This window comes from Pseudorasbora parva, chromosome 2 (assembly GCF_024679245.1).
Source record: "Pseudorasbora parva isolate DD20220531a chromosome 2, ASM2467924v1, whole genome shotgun sequence".
In the NCBI taxonomy this organism is placed as follows: Eukaryota; Metazoa; Chordata; class Actinopteri; order Cypriniformes; family Gobionidae; genus Pseudorasbora; species Pseudorasbora parva.
Window position 1 is genome coordinate 60,733,778 of NC_090173.1, and position 22,500 is coordinate 60,756,277.

A 22,500-nucleotide genomic window follows, 5' to 3' on the forward strand; every position below is an offset into this window, starting at 1 on the left:
TGGCGTGGGGATGGAATGTTCGCGTTTTGTTCCAGGGGGCGGAGGCCCTTGATCCAAAGAGGTCCTGCTCTAACACACCTTCTTTTAAAACACCATCCAGCACTGGTAACAACTTCCGACTGTGATCGATTAAGGACTTTGGTCGTATAAGGAGGGCACCAGTAACTTTCAACCTATCAGGCTCTCAGGCATGGGGCAAAGGGATTCGGCATGCGCCTATATGTACTAGTGTTTTTGTAAAAAAAAAGGAAAAAAAACACATAAAAAAGAAAAAAAGAAAGAAAAAAAAACTGCGACCAGCACGAAACAAGGGCACGCACCCGCCCGGCTAGCTCAGTCGGTAGAGCATGAGACTCTTAATCACAGGGTCGTGGGTTCGAGCCCCACGTTGGGCGCTTCTATTAGCGTTCTCACTTCCCGAAGGGCTCTCGTTTTCCAGTGGGGAAAGCCAGTTCTTCGTCGCCTGGCAACGTCCAAGTCTGATTTTCGATTGCCTCACCCACGTCACTGCTCGCCGGCAGTCTCTGTGGCGCAATCGGTTAGCGCGTTCGGCTGTTAACCGAAAGGTTGGTGGTTCGAGCCCACCCAGGGACGAAGACTGTTTTTCGCTGTCATGCTACCACGCGACCTTTTACACAGACCCAGAAGTTTGCGCACGTGGGTTGGGTTGCGTTACAGAAACACAGTGGTTGTTTTGTGAAAGTTTACATCAGCTCAAGTTTGCTGTGGCGTGGGGATGGAATGTTCGCGTTTTGTTCCAGGGGGCGGAGGCCCTTGATCCAAAGAGGTCCTGCTCTAACACACCTTCTTTTAAAACACCATCCAGCACTGGTAACAACTTCCGACTGTGATCGATTGGGGACTTTGGTCGTATAAGGAGGGCACCAGTAACTTTCAACCTATCAGGCTCTCAGGCATGGGGCAAAGGGATTCGGCATGCGCCTATATGTACTAGTGTTTTTGTAAAAAAAAAAGAAAAAAAAACACATAAAAAAGAAAAAAAGAAAGACAAAAAACTGCGACCAGCACGAAACAAAGGCACGCACCCGCCCGGCTAGCTGTACCTAACAGCCGTTCGTCTGTCTCACGACGGCCAATCAGCTTTAGCTACTCCATCTTTACCGAACGAATGGCGTTCTCGGACTTCATCTTTGTCAGAGTTCCTCGGCCAATCTCGCATCGGCTCTCCATCTTTGCTTAGCAAATGCCGTTCGCTGGCTTCATCTTTGTCAGAGTTCCTCGGCCAATCTCGCATCGGATCTCCATCTTTGCTTAGCGAATGGCGTTCGCTGGCTTCATCTTTGTCAGAGTTCCTCGGCCAATCACGCATCGGATCCTCATCTTGCAGTCTCGGAGCTCTCTTTTGTAACCCGCAGAAGTATTCATCTGGTGTCAATAGCGAGAAAGTAAGTGAGATAAACTACATAAACAACAACAGTAGACTAATACATATTTACATGTTTTATAACATTTACGTGTTTTACGATTCATAAGGTATTTTTCTGGATCCGCAGCACTTCTCATGTCATTGTTTGTTATGATGATTAACTCCGTTAACATCAGCAACAGATTAATATATTTCTAACTATTTTTAAAATTTTTATATTAATCAATCTTGGTGTAACTTAGTATACTGCAGCACTTCTCATGTTACTGTCTTACAATCGCTATGACAATTTTTCAATACGTTTAACAAATTTCCTAAACGCTTAATGCAGTTAGCACAACATCTGTATGTTTAGGCAATAAAATTAAGACATTTATTGTTGCTTTTGCACAGAATGCATGAAGTTAACACATATTTAAAATGCTTGAACTTCTTTTGCACACAAGCTAACGTTAAACCAAGACCAAAACGGATTTTTACTGGCAAATTGTGAATTGAAACACAAATATATCCCCTGTATTCTATTCCATTACTGAGACAGCCAATTGAAGTTATGCAAAATATATAAATCACTGCTGATTCCCTTCTATGAATTGTTCAGGTGTTGATATTCATTCAAGCACATGACCATGTAAAAGAGGGCCTATTTGGGCTTCTTTGGAGGCAGAGGAAAGCTCCTAAATGAAGAACAGGAACTTGCTATTGTCTATGATGATTGCTGATAATGAAATAAAACTGAAGGGCATTCTATAAAGCTACTCTGAGATGGGTCATTCAGTTTTTGTGTATTGAATTTCTGCAGCAAAAGAAACAAAATGCATTGACTAAATCCAACAAAACCAAAAAGTAGAGTCTTCAAAAGACACACAGTCTATGAACAATAAAATGTACTGTCTATTGTATAAGGGCAGACCTGTTGGAAGAGAACATGTGTTAGGGGTTTGGTATACATAGTGTATTGTGTTAGTGAGTATTGTATTTTGAAAATTAGTGTAGAAGTTTAGTTTACAATGTGTGATTTTGAGCATGAAATTAACTGTTTTACCAATTGTGTGATGTAAGTGTGCTGGTGCAATAAGAGTTTAGGTAATGTGTCAAAAGTATTTTAAAAATTGTCATAGCGATTGTTAAAAAAACAGTAATTGTTATTGTTTACTGTTTAATTTTGTTATTGTAATTTTAGTAATGTGTCACATACAGTCATAAGGGCTAGTGTTAATATAAGTAAATGTTTTTTTTTTTTTGTTGTTGTTGTTGCTAAAAAGACTTATCATGTTTCAAATGTTCCAGAGATGTCTAAAAAGTCACACAAGGCAATGGGGGATGAGGAGTGGATGTCCCGTCTGCGGCGGTTTGCCAACACAGGGGTTTGGCCCTCTGAAGCTGGAAACAGGCCTGCTCCCCGCCAGAAGAAATGGTTTGACCTCTTTCAGAGGGTATGTACTGATAAAGTTAATGAGAAAACATGTTTAAACCCATTTAACATAACCTTTAAGTCTTTATTTGTACAGATAGATAAATGTCCAATGCAGGTCAGTGGCCAGGCAACACTTTTTGGTGGACCACAGAAATGCCTTTGTGGATTCCATCTGTCTAAGGTATGCATTTCAGACTTTCAGGTAATCATCTCTTTCATGTCACTTCACCATCATTTTTTTTGACTCAAATACCTTCAAAGGGGTCTGCTGTGGGATACAGCATTAGTAATTGATTTTTTTCTTTCTATTTATAAACTTGATAAAGTGATACTACTGTTTACATCATTGACTGTAAGATATCAATGTTAGCTTTATTTATTCCCATAGTTCATCTAGTGATTAAATAGGCAGATATCATTTCTAAAAGTAGAAATAACTTCTGAAAGGGTTTTTCTTTCTTTGTAATCGGCTGTGTCTAATTTTAAGCAGCAAATAAATTGTATATTTTATTTTATATATAACAAATATTATTGATATGGGTAATGACTTGTTTGAGGTACAATTTAAAAGCTATGTAGTTACATCAAAAAATAAGAACAATGTACTTACTGTGTTCAAATTTTATTGCAAAACACTTTTACTGATATTGAGGTGGATACAGGTAGAGTTAGGGACAGGTGTGGTGATATGGGTCAGTTTAAGGGTAGGATTAGGTGTAAGAGAACTGCCAACTGTGTAATTACAAATGTAACTACAGAAATTAATTACAGATGTACTTTAATTACATGCAGGTATTTTTAAAATGTAAGTACAATGTAAAAACATGTATGTACACAATAAGTGCATTGTATCAAATTATTAATTAAAATGTTAGTACAGAGTAGTTAAGGCCACCTAATATAAAGTGGGTCCTTTTTGGTGTATATAAAATAAAATATACAATTTATTTGCAGCTTAGAATTAGACACAGTCATTTACACTTTCAACTGTGATTTGTCACAACAGTTGGGCTCCATTAATTAGTGTATACCTGTAAATAAATAAATTATCAAATGTGAGTGTGCCCGCTGTGTCAATATGAAAAACATCAAAATAGGCATATCCACCGATTATGATTAATGACAGATATAAAAACACAGCAAAGAAGTAAAAAGTACCATGACTGAAAGATGAATAAAACGTTTTCCACATTCTTGATTATTCTTTTACCAGGCCACAAGTGCTCCACCTGCCTCCACTCCTACCGCTGTACCGGCATGTACCTCTGCCCCAACCTTTACAAGGCCTGCACTTCACGTATCAATGGTAACACGTTATTTTAATCATTGAGTAGATTACCTCCTCCACAAGCAATTATCTCTAGAATTATCCACAAAGCCTTTTACTGGTCGACTGGAAGATTATTTATGTATTCTTCAATAGGGAAATCTTATCTTCACATTTCCAATGCATGCATAATTTTACATGAATGTCAATCTGTTTTAAAATTGCTCTCTTTTAGTTTACAAAGCCACGATTTGGAGGATCAATTAGTTCAGCAGCCAAACCCAACCTAAATGTACCAAGGCGGATTCAGGTAATTTAAAAGACCTTAATGTGTTTCATCATCATCAATATTATTATGTTTATAATACAGTAATATTATAACTGTATATTGTATATTATATATATGAGTAAAGTAAAGTTTTTATGTACGATTGCTTAAGCACAATTTTAAAAACAAGGCTCGTTTGTCAAAACACTACACATAATTCACACATCCACACACACAAGTAGCCAGGAGCGGATCTAGAAAATTATTTATGGGGTGGCAACACTGAAGCAAGCATGCATGGTTCTTGTGGATTCAAGTAATAATATACGGACCCACTTTATATTTAGTGGCCTTAACTACTATGTACTAACATTTTAATTAATTATTTGATACAATGGACTTATTGTGTACATACATGTTTATTTTAAAAAATACCTGCATGTAATTACATCTGTAATTAATTTCTGTAGTTAAATTTGTAATTACACATTTGGCAGTTCCCTTACATCTAACCCTACACTTAAACTGACCCATAAACCACATCTGTCCCTATCTCTACCCCTTTCCCACCTCAAAATCCGCAAAGGTGCTTTGCAATACAATTTGAACACAGTAAGTAAATTGTACTTATTTTTTGATAAAAGTACATAAGTCTTAATAGTACTTAAGGCCACCTAATATAAAGTGGGGCCTAATATACATATTCAGTGTACATACACGGGGGCACACTTTTTTAACGGTCTATAAAGATTAAAGACTTGTGTGATGTATTACAATACACCCTTAGATGCCCATTTAAACGCACTACGCCTACATTAAAACAACGTTTTAATCAGTTAATTACTTTATATTTATATAGACTATACTTTATATTTATGTGTTGCTTATGCAGGTAGCAAAACATTTAAACATAGGTCTGTTAAAATCAAAAACATTTTACATTAAAACTTACAACAGAAAAAAAAAAGTCTTTAATTCCTTTCATTTTTTCATTTGAGTGCTCTCCATTATGTCTCCTTATTTACCTAAATGTGTATTTTTCCTTGCTCTACCTGAGGCAAAACATCATGTGTTGACTTTGAAACAGATTAGACTTAAATTATATTAATTATACTACCCCTCTCTAGCCCTTCTACCCCTCTCTAACCCTTCTAGCCCTCTCTAACCCTTCTACCCCTCTCTAACCCTCTCTAACCCTTCTACCCCTCTCTAACCCTTCTACCCCTCTCTAGCCCTTCTACCCCTCTCTAACCCTTCTAGCCCTCTCTAACCCTTCTAGCCCTCTCTAACCCTTCTACCCCTCTCTAGCCCTTCTACCCCTCTCTAACCCTTCTACCCCTCTCTAGCCCTTCTACCCCTCTCTAACCCTTCTAGCCCTCTCTAACCCTTCTAGCCCTCTCTAACCCTTCTACCCCTCTCTAGCCCTTCTACCCCTCTCTAACCCTTCTAGCCCTCTCTAACCCTTCTACCCCTCTCTAACCCTTCTACCCCTCTCTAACCCTTCTACCCCTCTCTAACCCTTCTAGCCCTCTCTAACCCTTCTACCCCTCTCTAACCCTTCTAGCCCTCTCTAACCCTCTCTAACCCTTCTACCCCTCTCTAACCCTTCTAGCCCTCTCTAACCCTTCTACCCCTCTCTAACCCTCTCTAACCCTTCTACCCCTCTCTAACCCTTCTACCCCTCTCTAACCCTTCTAGCCCTCTCTAACCCTTCTACCCCTCTCTACCCCTCTCTAACCCTTCTAGCCCTCTCTAGCCCTCTCTAAACCTTCTACCCCTCTCTAACCCTTCTAGCCCTCTCTAGCCCTCTCTAAACCTTCTAGCCCTCTCTAACCCTTCTAACCATTCTACCCCTCTCTAGCCCTCTCTAGCCCTTCTACCCCTTTCTCCTCTCTTCCTTTTTTCCCCTCTCCCTCCATGGTCTCCCCCTCTCATCATCATTCTTCCTCTTAATGTGACGTTGCCTTCCATTTTTGTTGAAGACAGGTGAACTTAATAATGAATGGAATCCTATGTTGCCAGCTAGCATGTCCTGATTAAAAATCTTGAATCTTGTTCTGCAAAAAGTGTGAAGCTGACAATGTGCTTACAGTTGTGCAAATCTAGGCCGGTGTTTTGCTCCTTGAGTAAAGTTTTGCTAATTGTGGGAAAGTTTTCATTTTAGTGTGTAAGCAATTGAAAAAATCTGTAATAATGCACAATATGTATCTTTACAGCCTGATAGTCATAGTCAGTCTCCTTCAGCCAGTCTTTCACCGTCAGCCAGTGCTTCTCCTGACACCAGAGCTCCTGCAGCCAGACCTGTAGCCAGACCTGTTTCATCCAGTCCGTCTGCTTCAGACAAAACTTCTCCTGCAGCTAGTCCTTCTCTTACATCCTTGGTGAGTGCCCATCTAAATTTTTGTTTGTTTTGTGGCATCTGAAATTACTTGTGTGTGAAGTACTTGTACATGTGGCTTATTCTATAATTGTGGGGTGCATTTCACATGAAACAAAAAAGTACAAAATAAATTTGGTTTCTCAAAAAAAAAGACTATTGGTTTGGTTTCAGTTGATATATTTTGTCTGTGTTAAATACCTGATAGTTGCAGAGCTTAATCATTAAACACTATTTTGATATATTAACAGGGACATTGTTTCCCTGGTGAAATTGTCTACTGTAACAGACAAACTGAAAATATCTGAGTGTTCTTTTTTCTGTTCTGCCATATGTACAGTGATTGTTTTGAAATACTTTAAGAACCAGTTTATTTGCAGATATCCATGTGATATGTATAGCACAGTCACTAAGGACTGGAATTAGTTTTATATGATAAATCTGCCTTAAAGATAATTTAGTTAAAATATATATATGATTATCATAAATGGACGCGAGGTGTACCCTAAATTGTAGAATTACTCATATCCAAACTTAAGAGAAACAATATTTTGATATTATATCTCTAATGCATTTGTTTTTGAATCCGAAGCATGATGCCCCTTCCTTGCCTGGTCCTGCTCCTGCATCTGAGCCAGATCAATTTTGGTTGCCCACTAAAATGAGGCAGACGGTCCCCTCACAGGATCAGAGGTGGATTGCATCTGCGCTCTTTCAGGCTGGCAGACTCCGTACAGACTTGAAGCTCTGGTATGAGCCACCCGTCCCTTCACTCATTTATCACCAGCCTCCATCTCCAGATAGCTTTTTTAATCACAGGCTTCTGGTATGGATGCCATACCACTTGTGGAAGTTCAGACTGTTTTGTCCTGCATGTGGGAAGCAGCTGACTGGCTATGGACTCCACAAGAGAGCGCGGAAGGTATTGGACATTGACAGGTACTATCTTATGGTAACTGAGACTCTCAGGTGTACTGTGTGTTGCCTGAATTACCTGTCAACCAGTCAGACTGTCCTGGACCAGCTCGACGTGCCCCACAGAAGACTGTTCCGTCTGATTTTGACACAGAGGTGAGTTACAATCTACTCACATTGTATAGAATTGTGTAATGTGTTTATTAATAAAGACAATAATTTTATTGCATAATTAATAATGTAATTTCTGAAGCATATAAGCAGAAATGTGTAATATAAAGTAAATGCAAAATAAAAGTGTGTTTTATTTAGTATGAAATAATAATTGAAGAAAATCTCCTCTTTTACACAAAGGTATGCATGTGACATTCGTGTCATACGCATGCTGAGGGAGCGGACACTGGGCAACAGTCCCACAAGACTTGCCAAACAGCTCAGGGAGAACCATGGGGAGGAGTGGCTTGACCGCTTGGCGCACTATATGGAGGAGTGTGCTGGCTTCATCAATCGCCCCAGCCTCTTACCTGTCATTTACAAAAAGCCTCCAGAGCCCATTGATGTCCCTACCAGTAAGTGGCTGCTGTCAGTTTATGGGAGGGACATTATCAGTCGCATAGACCACATTAAGGCCAACATAACCTCCACGTTTGGGACCATTTTAAAAATGGACTCAACAAAACAGGTAATTCTTTGACATTATTACTGAGGTCTTAACTTTTGTAAAGTTTGAAAAGGATCCATGTTATAGATCATGTCCATGTTCCTTTATCCATATTTTTAATTTTGTTGATTTTAGATCACAAAAAAGTTGGCGGGCACAGCCAAAGGAACAGCACAGTGGGTGACTTCTGTTGGCAATGAGACCGGACAAATTCTTATAAGTGTCCTTACTGCTCAGGAAGGTCCAGGACTGGACAACATGGTGTCCGGGCTGATTAACAGGTACAGTCAGGCGGCTGTGGCTCCACCACTGCTGCTGTATGTGGACTGTGGCTGCTGCATAGAAAAGGGGCAGAGCAAGCTTCAGGTCAGATTTGGAGGATGGCCTGACCTCAATATCAGGCTGGACATCTGGCACTTCATGCGTCGGCTGGCCGTGGGGTGCACCACTGATGCTCATCCTCTCTACCCAGTCTTTATGTCTCGTCTCTCTGCGTGCATTTTTGAATGGGACCCAGATGATGTGGCTTTGTTGCGTCGGGCAAAGAGAGAGCAACTGCAGGGGGAAGGTGTGCCTGTCATCACTGATAACCTTGTGGATCGACGCATCACCAAAAAAGAGTTGGCGCTCTATTGCCGTCGGAGGACTCGTGGGGTAGAGTCCACAACCCGCCACCTTGACAGGCTTTTGCAAGAACTGAAGGGTGAGAAGGGGAGAGATTTGATGGGGGTTCCTCTGCTAGACACAGTAAGGATAGAGCACATATGGCGTGTTCAGATGAGGCATGTTAAGTGCATACAGGATCCGCCAGGTGTGTTTCTCTACACTGAGACGGGCACCACCACTACCAAGGGAGGATTAGTTCTCACAAAGTATAGGTGTGCCAGGGGCTCGACCTCCCTTGAATCTTTCCACCTCCACCTGAACAGGTTCATTCCAGGTTTGTGGCTCATTGTGTTTGCATTATAGAACATATTCAACACAATAGAACATGTAATATAACATAATATTTTCCAAAGAGACACTCAATTTCATGGTTTTCTTTTTTTTCACACTTCTTTACAGGAACCAGTGCTAACACACTGAATTTTCAGTTGTATCTCCTGGAAGGCCTGAACAGGTGGAACCAAGACCGGGCAGCTGCATCAATTTCCACAAAATCATCCCCTCTTCTCACCTACGCAGGGCAGGTGGTGCAAAGCATCAACACCAACAGCCTAAATGTTTTTGGAGAGAAGCTTGTGCCCACCTTCCAACCTCCTGCACAGTACACTGGTAATATTGTCACAGTCATAATACACCATAGGGTTCTTTGCTAATGAAAGGGCTATATGTTTAACGTGCTGCATTCTGTTTTTTTAGGGGAGCTAATTGGAGTGGACTATCTGCTTAATCAGACAGGGCAGCCACTTCAGTCAATGGATGCCGACAATGAGCAGACAGACCAGCTGCTGGAGGAAGTGAATGTAGATGAGAAGGATGAGGGGTTTGAGGAGGACATCAATGAGGACCCTACACTGAGTTTCCTCCTTGAAGATGAAGCTAATTGTAACCCACCTACAATTCAGCTTGTTCATCCCTCATCCCAGTCTGCTGCTCCCTCATCCCAGTCTGCTGCTCCCTTATCCCAGTCTGCTGCTCCCTCATTCCAGTCTGCTGCTCCCTCATTCCAGTCTGCTGCTCCCTCATCCCAGTCTGCTGCTCCCTTATCCCAGTCTGCTGCTCCCTCATCCCAGTCTGCTGCTCCCTCATCCCAGTCTGCTGCTCCCTCATCCCAGTCTGCCTTCTCCCAGCCTGCTGTTGCAACCTTCTCTGCTCAGCCTACTACATCCACAGACCAATATGCACCAGGTTCCTCCACTCAGGTGCCTGAGGAGCTTTTGGTATGTAAATTTTGCAATAGGAACTTGCAATAGCAGAAAATAATTTGCAATACGACAAACGTACTAATACTACCATTATGTAATTTCACTAATCTATTTTATAGTACCATTTAAAAAGGTGTTTTTTTGTTTTTTTTTTTTTTTTTTACAATTGTACCATAAATGTACCATTTAACTACTGTTTTAGGCTGTGGATGAGCAAAACATTCCAGGAATGGACCGGGTGGACAGACTGGCTGAGTATTTGGTAGAGCTGAGGACAAGCACAGGGTTAACCCTGAGCAGACATCAGGTAAGCAAACATTTTGAATGTTTGCTAACATGGAAAATACATACGCAAATCACTGTACTTAATAACTTAATTATGTATGTGAAATTACCAGTTTACTTTTTACTTACCTATGCCTCTATACTTCTATTCTTCTTCAGGTTGATGATATTGTGTGCCTGTGGCAGAGCCTGCTTGACTATGACAAGCAGCGAGTGAAGTTTTCTGCCAGACACCAGGATAGGCTGACAACAGGGAGGTTCAGGTCTCCGAAAAAGAAGGCCGTTTTTACCCCTGGAGTGGACAGCCTGAAACGAAGTGTGTTGGCATCTACAGCTTCACCTGCCCAATGGCCAGACTGCTGTCGTCTTGTGGAGGCAATTTTCATCAGGCTCTGTCACATCCATCAAAGTCCGAAGAAGAAAGGGAAAGGTTCGCTAAGTCGCTGGTCTCTCATTTTAAATGATTACCGCAAGATCCGGCAGCTGATTCTGTCAAATGGTGCCATCATCCAGGACACAACTCTTCAGCTGGTGGAAGTAAATCAGACCACTCTGGTTCAGTGGCACAACGGCAGGGTTAAGAAGCAAGATGAGACTCTTCTGCTTCAGGGGATTGATCTGCCTGACCCTCTTGGTGTTGCTGCTGAGTCTCTCCAACCTGCTAATGTCCGTGCTGTTGCTCCACCACAGGTCCAGGGAGAACAACATATCTACAACCTGCCACAAAGCACAGCTGGGCAAGCTAGACTAAAAAGGCGCATCTCTAGCAGTACAACTGAAGCGGTCATACCCAAGCTACCAACCCAGAGGCCAATAATTCCTAGGCCTGTTGGTAACCTGCAACCGGTTCCTGTTCTTCCCAGCCCCAGACCAAATGCCCCCCTTGTCTCCCACACTACCCCTACCTTTACACTGTTTGTTGTCCCTCAAAGTCCTCTTCCAATTGTCCCAGCCACTCCCAGTTTCGTCCTCCCACCTCCTGCCACAGTCACTCAGTCTCAACTCCCTGTCCCTCGTCCCTACCACAGGAAGGTTGAGGCAAATACTTGCCGGAAGTGTGGGCAGTTTAGGACTGCAGCGACTGGACACAGCCAGTTTAGAGGAACTATCTACTGCCCTGTCACAGAGACTCTTACAAAAGAACAGTGGCTTGAAAAAGTGAAACAAAAGAAATAGTCTTTTTTTCATTTAAATAACACACACACACACACACACACACACTTTTATTGAGTTTCTATATTTTTGTTTATTACTATTATTGTTATTTATTACTAGGTTGGGGATTTTATTTAATTTTTTTATTATTTTAAATATTCTATTTGCTATATTCTCATTGTTTTCTACATTTGTTTGTTTACTATTATTATTTATCTATTTTATTATTATTAGAGGTGGGTGGTGGTTTTTATCATTTTCCATACAGCTCTGGAAAAAGAGACAAATGATCAATGATTAAGTGTTCAATGTTCAAAATCAATGTTAAGTGATCTCTTAATTTGTTAGAGCCTTATATAGATATATACACTTCTTAATAATTTGTACATTGTTTTATAATGTGTCTCTTATAATTTATCATTAGACGTTTTTATTGTATATTTTGTTAGAAATAAAAATGTTTATTGTTCATAGAATAGTGTCCATTCTTTCATTAATCATTCTGTCAAAAAATTACTAAAATTACCAAAAACTATTGCTATTATTATAATTTTCATTATTTATCATCTCAAATGTAAAGCACATTTCAAGGAACTCCATTTTCATATGGGTAGTAAATAAATATTGTATTGTTTAATAATTTGTTTATACAGTTTATAATAGTTACTTATAATTAAATGTATTCTGTGTGTATAGTGAGTGAGTGAGTGGTCCATCATCTGGTTGTCTTGTTTTAGTTACAACAGAAATCTTTAATTAATTATCCTATTACACTTTTATTAATATATACATTTTATAAGTGCATGCTGTTTTAATGTACTATTTATTTTCCCAGTTAACTGCCCAGATTTTTTAATAATTGTATAGCACCTTTCAAGCATTTGTCAAAATACTTTAGAAAATAAAATTATAGATCAAGTTAGAAAATCCAAAGATGAAATAAAACAGTACAAAATAATGGAAAAAAAGCACTGCTGAATAAAATTAAAATTAAAAAATGGGAAACCAGTACTTATACAATTAACACATTTGTTTACTTTTTTTAATGATAGAAAAATAACATACATTGTATTTAAAGTTTAACCAATTACTCAAAAAAATAATTATAAATACAGATTTATTATATTCAAAGTTCAAATAATACAAAAAAGAAATATAGCATTGTACAATGAAATAAATATACAAAAAATTGGAAACACTGTAGTCATGCATAGAAAATGAGATGCATTGCATTACTATTAACCAGCATCCTCAAAGTACATGGAAGGAAATTTGGATTACAAATAAAGCAGTTATTTGCAACATTTAAATAAAAGTTTTAGTCCTGTCAGAGGTGGGATTCGAACCGTCGTTCTTCGTGTCAGTGTAGCAGCCTGATATGTGGATGGGGAAAGTACTTTTCAGTGAAATATGACGATAACTTACCACAAAACAACTAAAGATCGCACAAGGGCTCTAATATTTTCATTCTCTCTCATTCCCCCTTTCTTTTGATCCTTTCTTCTTTCTTTTTCTTCTTCTTTCCTTCTTCCCCCTTCTTCCCCTTCTTTTTCCTTCTCCCCTTCCTCAAACAGACTATTGTTCCCCAGCTTTAGCGGAGTCGGTAGAGCATGAGACTCTTAATCTCAGGGTCGTGGGTTCGAGCCCCACGTTGGGCGCTTCTATTAGCGTTCTCACTTCCCGAAGGGCTCTTGTTTTCCAGTGGGGAAAGCCAGTTCTTCGTCGCCTGGCAATGTCCAAGTCTGATTTTCGATTGCCTCACCCACGTCCCTGTTCGCCGGCAGTCTCTGTGGCGCAATCGGTTAGCGCGTTCGGCTGTTAACCGAAAGGTTGGTGGTTCGAGCCCACCCAGGGACGAAGACTGTTTTTCGCTGTCATGCTACCACGCGACCTCTGACACAGGCCCAGAAGTTTGCGCACGTGGGTTGGGTTGCGTTACAGAAACACAGTGGTTGTTTTGTGAAAGTTTACATCAGCTCAAGTTTGCTGTGGCGTGGGGATGGAATGTTCGCGTTTTGTTCCAGGGGGCGGAGGCCCTTGATCCAAAGAGGTCCTGCTCTAACACACCTTCTTTTAAAACACCATCCAGCACTGGTAACAACTTCCGACTGTGATCGATTAAGGACTTTGGTCGTATAAGGAGGGCACCAGTAACTTTCAACCTATCAGGCTCTCAGGCATGGGGCAAAGGGATTCGGCATGCGCCTATATGTACTAGTGTTTTTGTAAAAAAAAAGGAAAAAAAACACATAAAAAAGAAAAAAAGAAAGAAAAAAAAACTGCGACCAGCACGAAACAAGGGCACGCACCCGCCCGGCTAGCTCTCCCTGTCACCTGTAAATCGTGGTTTTTCATGATTATGACAGCCAATCACGTTCCCGGTTGCATCCATGATTCGAATGCTATGGCCAATCGCCGCTCGTATCGCTATCACGATTCATCCATGATTCGAATGCTATGGCCAATCGCCGCTCGTATCGCTATCACGAATCATTCAGGAATTGACCAATCAACGTCAAGCGCACCCGGAGACAAGCGAAATAATTTACGCTGGAGGTGATACTATTTCATTGACGTTATAACTTCTTAACAAACAACATTTGCAAAGTAAGTCAGTCTTTTGTAAATCATCACTAATTATAATCTACATAAATAATGTACATGATACTTCTACTTTTTTAATACATTACATTTGATGCAGCATATTTGATGCTAAACTTGTTTTAGCTAAGTACAATTTTGAATGCATGACCGTTACTTTACCTTTACTTCTGGGAAAAAAGGTTTTTAAAGGAGATCACATAGATTTAGGATTGCAAACGGCGAAAGATTTTAATTCAGCTTAACTGGGGAGTTTTGGAAATATTCCAGTTTGGAAATTTAACAGGAATTTATGGGAATGTTTATTGTTCTAATTGTTATGCTTATGTTGTTTATTTCAATGTCACATGATCCTTCAGAAATCATTCTAATATGTTGAATTATTATCACTGTTGGAAACAGTTGTGCTGCTTAATATTTTTTGGAACTTGTAACGTTAATACCTTTTTCAGGATTCATTGATGAATAAAAAGTTAAAAAGAACCGCATTTATTTAAAATAGCAATGTTTTGTAACAATTAATTCTCTAACTTTTTAATCAATTAAACACATACTTGCTTGCTGAAAATTATTATTAATTTCTTTCCAAAAACAAGACAAATAATTACTGATCTCAGATTTTTTGATGGTAGTGTATATTGTTACTAGTTATTTATTTGTACATTATTATTATTATTATTACTCTTATTGTTAATCTTTTCTTTAATTAATCATCAAATAATCCTGAAAAAATCTGTTTATTTAATTATTATTTTTATTTTTATTTTTGTGTGTGGCAAAATTACATTTCTGAAGGATCATGTGACACAGAAGTAATGGCGGATGAAAATTCAGCTTTGCATCACAGAAATAAATAATATATTAAAGTATAGTAAAAAAGAAACCATTATTTTAAATTGTAATATTTCACAATAATATTTATCAACTGTCCATGTTATTTAGGAATGGCCTCAATAGCCCTGCAGTCAGTAGTGTGTTATGTGCATGTGTAAGGTATAAAATCAACAGTAGTGAATTAAATCTGGTTGTTTTAACTAAGATTTTTTTTCAACTACAATTAAGTTCCTTGCTGCAGGCTAAACTAATTTAGAAACTTCTCTGTTTATTTCCATTAATTCTCATATATTCCTGTTAATTCCCATGTAAAGTTTACAACTTTGAAAATTCCTGGAATAGACTTTCCATTATCCACTAGCCATTACTTGATAACTCTTCTTTTTCTGACGTGGAACATAAATTTTATTTAATGGTGCAATATTAGTGAAAAAATTATCTCTGATGATTTTAATATGTTAGCCAACATTTTGAGCCTGTAGGAAAACTATACACAGACAAAGCATAATATAAAATCAACATTTTACAGTGATCATGAGTAAATCTAATAATGTGATATACACAGCTGCATTAATTAATGTGTTACCAAACGTGTTTTCCTGTTTCCCTATTGTCTTTTTTATATATTCATTTTATAATTTAGATGGAACCTCACTTTAGGAGACGGGCTGATGGCAGCCTGAATATGACAGATACAGTGGAAGCGGCAAAGGTGAAGGAGGCTAACAAAGGAAAGCCGTACACAAGACCCCTGTCCCCAGAGGTAGTGCTGGACAAGGCCAAGAAAAGCTTAAGTCTGTACCACAGAGATCTAGCTAACAGAAAACACCTGCTAGGTTTCTTTGAAATCCAGTTTGGTGTATTTCGCAGGCAAACATTTAGGTGGGTGGCTGAAAATGCCCTGGGGTATGCTGCTTACCTGGTGGCAGCTATAAAGAGGGACCCCACAGGAGGCAGCAAAGACTCCCAAGAACATGCCCACAACAAGGGGAGTTTCAGGGAGTATATCGAGCTTTTCCCTTCTGGCAGAATTGCCATTGCCATGAAGGAAGAGCAATATGCTGGGCAATCTGCTACCACCCAGCTCACTCCCCCCACACAGCACACTGGCCCCACACAAATCACTCCCCCTACCCAGCACACTGCCACCACCCATACTTCCACTGCCTCTCTCCGCTCCCTCTTGGTTGGGAAGTTGCCTACCCAGAAAAGCATGACCAAGACCGTAAAAAGGCTGATTTCCCCCGTCAAAGCCACACCTTGTAAGCAAACATTTATTTTACACTTTTCTTTTTTTGGTTTGTTATTATTTATGTTGTTGTTCAGTAGTCATGTTTATCTGTTTGTCCTGTGTTTTGTTTTGAAGCTTTGGCCCAGGCACGTGCACGGCCCTCAGCCACCCTCACACGCCCGACTGCCTCCTTTGAGGCACACACAGGACCCTCAGCCACCCTCACCCGCCCGACTGCCTCCTCTGAGGCACACACAGGACCCTCAGCCACCCTCACCCGCCCCTCTGTGTCCACTGAGATAGATGACAGCACACTGCTGGCAGAGGCAAATAAGTTTGAGGAGGCACATGTGGGATGTACGTATATACTTTAAAAAATATATATTAAAGTTTCCTTTCCAGGAATAATAAAGTAAAGCAATGTGAGTTTGCACTTGTTTATTTATGTGTTTATTTCTCTTTGGGGGGTTCCAGTACGACGAGTCTGTCTTCCAGCTGGATGGATAAATACCCTGCCTGAAGTGGACCAGAGGTGGATGTCCAAGGCCCTGTTCAGGTGGTCAGCACAAGGGCATCCTGAGCTAATCTTTAGCAGGGTGGACAAACTTTGGTGGTATCCTCCACAGGTGCCACTGAAGACCAGTAAGTCTCCTCCCTTAGAGAATTACTTTGGCCATCCCCTGCTGCTCTGGATGCCACGAAAACTGTGGCAAGTGAAGCTGACCTGTCCGCATCCAGACTGTCAGAAAGACCTTCTGACCTCAGCTGGCTTGCATCAAAAGATCAGACAGGTGTTTGCCTTCGGTAAGATGTACTTTGTGGCATCTGAGTACCTGGCCTGCCGAAGATGTAAGAGGAAGGTCATCAGCTGGAGCCATGATATCGTCTCCCAGCTCGACATTGGCCACAGGGTGCAGTTCCCTTGCATTCTCACATCAAAACTTGCATGTGACATCGAGGTAGTAAGTTTGATGCGTCAGCGAGGACTGGGAAACAGCAGCAGCCAGATCCAGCGCAAGTTGCAGGAGCGTCATGCTGAGGTGTGGTTGGAAAAAACAGTCCAGTATCTGACAGATTGCAAGGGGATTGCCAGTGCTGTCACATCAAACCTGATCCTGCCTGTGACATTTGAACCTGCTCTTTCAATGCCTTCTGTCCCTAAGCACCGGTGGCTAATGCAGGTGTATGCCCAGGATGTCCTGCAAAGGCTGGACGAAATCAAGGCCACTATAACATCTCAATATGGTCGTATCTTAAAAATGGATTCTACTAAAAAAGTGGCCAGAAAACTAGCAGGACGCAGCTATGGCACCGCTACATGGGCAACCAACGTTGGAAATGAGCATGGACAGGTGATCATGTCCGTGCTCACAGCCAGTGAAGGCTTTGGTCTCGGACCAATGATTGAAGGCCTCATCAAGCGATACAGAGTGGCTGGGGTGGCTCCTCCTGAGATAATGTATGTTGACCGAGACTGCTGTGGCAACACTCTTCTGAGGAGGATGTTTGAAGAGTGGGACCAAATGACCATCCGGTTAGATATATGGCACTTCATGCGGAGATTTGCTGTGGGGTGCACCACCGACTCTCACCAGCTGTATGCAACATTTATGAGTCGCCTCAGCCACTGTATTTTCATGTGGGACCAGGACGACCTGACTGCACTTAAGAAGGCGAAGCGCGCAGAGCTGGAAGCTGACCGGAAACCATCATCCGAGGCTGATGTGCTGCGCTGTATCAGCCGTAGTGAGCTAGCCCTACATTGCAGGAGAACCACTCGTGGGACCAAGGAGACCCTGGCGCTGATTGAGAGCCATATTCAGGCCTTTGATGGAGATGCTGGTCGTGACACTCTGGGAGTACCACTAATAAATTCAGCCCGGATGAGAGAGATCTTAAAGTCCCAGCGGAAGCATGTGGCCTGCATCCAGGATCCTGTAGGTGTGCAGCTCTACATGCAGACTGGCACTGTAGTGAAGGGAGGGCACCGCCTGCCAACCTACCGCTGTGCCAGAGGTTCCACTTCGCTTGAGTCATTTCACCTACACCTTAACAGATTCATCCCAGGTAAATAATTGACTTAACTGAATTACTAAAATACTGATATGATGTAATTATATATTTTAAATAATTATGATGATTGCAAGTACAGGTATTTGTGTATTTATGCGTAACCCATTCTGTGGTCTTTTTGTTTTCAATGTACAGGTACGCTGGCAAGTGACACCTTCTTCCAGGCGTACCTTTTGGATGGACTTGCAAGGTGGAATGAGGACCGGGCTGTGGCAGCAACAACAGATGAGCAGCAGTCACATTCTTATAATCATCTTCTGCGCCATGCTGTCAATACTCTTGCAGAGGAGGTTATGGGCAAGAAAATCATCCCATATGTTGGGCCAAGAAAGTACACTGGTAGATAACTATTTGTTTTTTTTTAGTTACAATTACAGTCATGTGTACACATACAATTTTTCCACTGAGTTATAATATCCTGGTATATTATCTTATTGTCAATGTTTTAATATTTTAAAGGTGAACTTATTGGAGTGGAGTACCTTTACCAGCAAACTGGTAAAGTTCTGCAGGACTATAAGTTGGCCATTGAAGAGTCAGAGACGACTGAGGTTGGTACAGAGGTGGATGAAGATTATGCTGAACTTGAGGAGATTCACGACATCACTGTCCCCACCTTCGACACAGAACAGACACCTGCTTCTTCTTCAGAAGCATCAGTGTCTGCAACATCATGTCCAACCCCTCCAGCAACCAGCCCCATGTCATCACTGTCTGTGGTCCCTCCATCACCAGTCCCATCGCCTGTTTTCAAGCCCATGTCATCACTGTCTGTGGTCCCTCCATCACCAGTCCCATCGTCTGTTTTCAAGCCCATGTCATCACTGTCTGTGGTCCCTCCATCACCAGTGCCATCGCCTGTTTTTAGCTCACTACACACTCATTCAAAGCCTGCACTCTCTCCTGAAGCTCATAGCTGTGAGTTTTACCAAAATATTGATAGATGTTTCAGTCACACTAACTCTAATTTAAATTTGTCATATTGAAAGACACAAATACACATTTTAACTAAATATTTACCTTTTTCATGTAGTCCCAGTGGACCAATTATCCACAGAAACTCCTCATCTACCAACATCTGAAGAGAACACTTCACATGATGTAAGTTTCTTTTTAAATGTACATTTATATGTGTTTAAACCAAACCTGGGTAATGTTGCCTATGCTTTCATGTGAATATTTGTATTCATTACTGCTATCAAAAGTTCCTAAATAATCTTTCATTTTAGGATTCTGATGGACCTGATAATATTGAGGGGTATGGAGCCGTGCAGGACTTGGCAGAGTTTTTGGTTAGCCTTAGAGATCACCGTCTGGCCTTGACTGGAGACGAGTGCGTCAAGATCATCACCCTATGGCAAGCAATGGGGGAGTATGACAAGAACAAGACCATTTACTCACCACGTCATAAAACCACCTTAAAACAGGGACGATTCAGGGCTACAAAGAAGATTGTGGCACCAGGTGTGGAGAGCACAAAAAGGTATGTTAAATTTAGCAAACGAAGGGTATTTTTTGCATAAATATAACTGAAACTGGCTGAAATATCACCACCCATGCAGGGTGGTGACCCTAACCCCTGTTTAATCAAAGTTGTAAAATCTGACGCCTTGATGCCTAGCTTATCTTCCCGCAGCCTTACTTAGTTCAAAGTTAGTTATAACTTAAATTATTAGTTGTGAGTTATGTTTAATGCTGACTTTATGTTGCTATGTTACGTTGCTATGGATGCAGTTCCAACCATACATCAATTTTATTTAGCAAGATTTCTTAATCTTTAAAATTTCTTAATCAATAAAATCACTTTGGATCAATATTTAGTGTCAAATTATTTATCTTTTACTGTCTTTTAGTAAGTAGCCATGTAATAAGCGGGATAATGTGCAGTCTGTATTGTGAAAAATGCCATAACACAGTAACCCAGTAGTGATCTAATTTATGCATATATTTCAACATTGACCATAAAGACAACAAAAAGTAAAACAGACAGAATAGAAAAGGGGAAATAAAACAATTAAACAAAACAATAAAATAATCTTGTATTAATAATATGTATTCTGCTGTCATTTACAGGTGTTTCGTTGGGGCTCATAGTCCTGCACAGTGGCCTGACTGCAACCGAGTGGTGGAGGCCATCTTCACAAGGCTCTGTGCTCTCTACCCAAACGCGGTGCGCTGTGACGGAGTGAGGGTGTCCCGCTTCACAATGGTGGCACGAGCTTACAAGCACATCCGAGAGTGCATCATCACCAATGCTAAGGTGATGACCGAGACCACCATCCAGCTCCCAGAAGTGAACGCTGCAACAGTCACACAATGGTGAGTAAGTTAGCATTGTTACCGCTAACCCTAAACTTAAATCAAAGCAGCTGAGGGCTACACAGAGGTTTCAAGTAATTTACATGGTAGGGTTAGGCCTAAACCTTCCCTACCCCTACCCCTACCCCTACCCCTTCCTCTACCCCTAACCCTACCCCTAACCCTTCCTCGAACCCTAACCCTTCCTCTAACCCTACCCCTTCCTCTACCCCTAACCCTAACCCTTCCTCTACCCCTACCCCTTTCTCTACCCCTAACCCTTCCTCTACCCCTAACCCTTCCTCAACCCCTACCCCTTCCTCTAACCCTAACCCTAACCCTTCCCTACCCCTACCCCTTCCTCTACCCCTAACCCTTCCTCGAACCCTAACCCTTCCTCTAACCCTACCCCTAACCCTTCCTCTACCCCTACCCCTTTCTCTACCCCTAACCCTTCCTCTACCCCTAACCCTTCCTCTACCCCTAACCCTTCCTCAACCCCTACCCCTTCCTCTAACCCTAACCCTTCCCTACCCCTACCCCTTCCTCTACCCCTAACCCTTCCTCGAACCCTAACCCTTCCTCTAACCCTACCCCTTCCTCTACCCCTAACCCTTTCTCTACCCCTAACCCTTCCTCTACCCCTAACCCTTCCTCAACCCCTACCCCTTCCTCTAACCCTAACCCTACCCCTTCCTCTACCCCTAACCCTAACCCTTCCTCTACCCCTAACCCTAACCCTTCCTCTACCCCTAACCCTTCCTCTACCCCTAACCCTTCCTCTACCCCTAACCCTAACCCTTCCTCTACCCCTAACCCTAACCCTTCCTCTACCCCTAACCCTTCCTCTACCCCTAACCCTTCCTCTACCCCTACCCCTTTCTCTACCCCTAACCCTTCCTCTACCCCTAACCCTAACCCTTCCTCGAACCCTAACCCTTCCTCTACCCCTAACCCTTCCTCTACCCCTACCCCTTTCTCTACCCCTAACCCTTCCTCTACCCCTAACCCTTCCTCTACCCATACCCCTACCCCTTTCTCTACCCTTACCCCTTCCTCTAACCCCCGCTCTGTCATGCTGCTGCATCATAGTTGTGAGCAAAAACTTGTTTATCACACATAATTTTGTAATAATAGCGCTTGTTTTATATTTTCCCAGGTTCAGCAGACGCTGCAAGTCACAGGAGCAGGACATTTTAAAGCAGGGAATCCAAGCCCCAGGCGCACCCATGGCAGGACCTGAGAAGCTTCCTGCAGCTATGCAGAAAGGACCAATTCTGTATTCAGCCAATCTGGCTGAGCCTCACCTGTTTGTCCTGCCACCAAACACTGCTGGGGAGGCAAAACTCAAGGGGAGGTCCCAACCTCAGACCATCTCCCAGGCTCCACCATCGCATCAAATGACACATCCTGTCATTGCACCAGCACCACCTGTCTCTCTCCCTTTCGTTCTACCATCTGTGCAGCTTCCTCCAGTGCCTGGTACCTCACAGATGATGTTCTTCAACATCCCATTTCTTTCAGCTATGCCACCATCACCTCAAACACAGACACCCAGTCAAGATGTTCCTTACTCCACTCAGCAATACCGAAAGAGAAAACAGGAGAGGGAAAACACTGGAACTGTCACAAGAAAATATGTGAGGAAGACAGATGTTATTATGTGCAAAAAGTGTAAAAAAGAGAGAAAGCCACCATCACATCTTCAGTACTTCGGCAACTGGTACTGCAAAGAGTCTGAGACTCAGTCATATAGTGAATGGAGGGCTGTGCTAGAGGAACGAGGTTATAGGAGAAAAAAAACTGGAAATGACAACCCTCCAGGTTCTTAATTTCTTATTGTATTTATTTATTTAGTTATTT

At 41.5% G+C, this 22,500-nt stretch overlaps 2 protein-coding genes across 2 annotated transcripts; both read left to right on the forward strand.

The window, feature by feature from the left end:
• The first annotated feature begins 2,670 nt into the window (after positions 1-2,670).
• On the forward strand, positions 2,671-11,649 carry LOC137047343 (uncharacterized). Its single transcript, XM_067424953.1, has 12 exons — positions 2,671-2,823; positions 2,899-2,985; positions 4,018-4,110; positions 4,307-4,381; positions 6,556-6,720; positions 7,309-7,787; positions 7,986-8,313; positions 8,428-9,232; positions 9,358-9,567; positions 9,655-10,175; positions 10,363-10,467; positions 10,605-11,649. The coding sequence occupies exons 1-12, from the start codon at positions 2,680-2,682 to the stop codon at positions 11,619-11,621; spliced, it is 4,029 nt and encodes a 1,342-aa protein (XP_067281054.1). The 5' UTR covers positions 2,671-2,679; the 3' UTR covers positions 11,622-11,649.
• Positions 11,650-16,548: 4,899 nt separating this feature from the next.
• Positions 16,549-22,469, forward strand: LOC137049511 (uncharacterized). Its single transcript, XM_067428046.1, has 8 exons — positions 16,549-16,623; positions 16,741-18,333; positions 18,475-18,678; positions 18,799-19,257; positions 19,373-19,440; positions 19,569-19,822; positions 20,413-20,658; positions 21,797-22,469. Exons 2-8 carry the CDS (start codon positions 16,803-16,805, stop codon positions 22,467-22,469), a joined length of 3,435 nt encoding a protein of 1,144 aa, XP_067284147.1. The 5' UTR covers positions 16,549-16,623; positions 16,741-16,802.
• The last annotated feature ends 31 nt before the right edge of the window (positions 22,470-22,500 follow it).

Coding starts and splice junctions, on each gene's coding strand:
- LOC137049511 (XM_067428046.1), top strand. CDS start 16,803: ATGTCCAAGGCCCTGTTCAGGTGGTCAGCACAAGGGCATCCTGAGCTA. Junction 18,334..18,474: donor CCTTAACAGATTCATCCCAG/GTAAATAATTGA, acceptor TTCAATGTACAG/GTACGCTGGCAAGTGACACC. Junction 18,679..18,798: donor TGGGCCAAGAAAGTACACTG/GTAGATAACTAT, acceptor AATATTTTAAAG/GTGAACTTATTGGAGTGGAG.
- LOC137047343 (XM_067424953.1), top strand. CDS start 2,680: ATGTCTAAAAAGTCACACAAGGCAATGGGGGATGAGGAGTGGATGTCC. Junction 7,788..7,985: donor CGTCTGATTTTGACACAGAG/GTGAGTTACAAT, acceptor TTTTACACAAAG/GTATGCATGTGACATTCGTG. Junction 10,468..10,604: donor TAACCCTGAGCAGACATCAG/GTAAGCAAACAT, acceptor ATTCTTCTTCAG/GTTGATGATATTGTGTGCCT.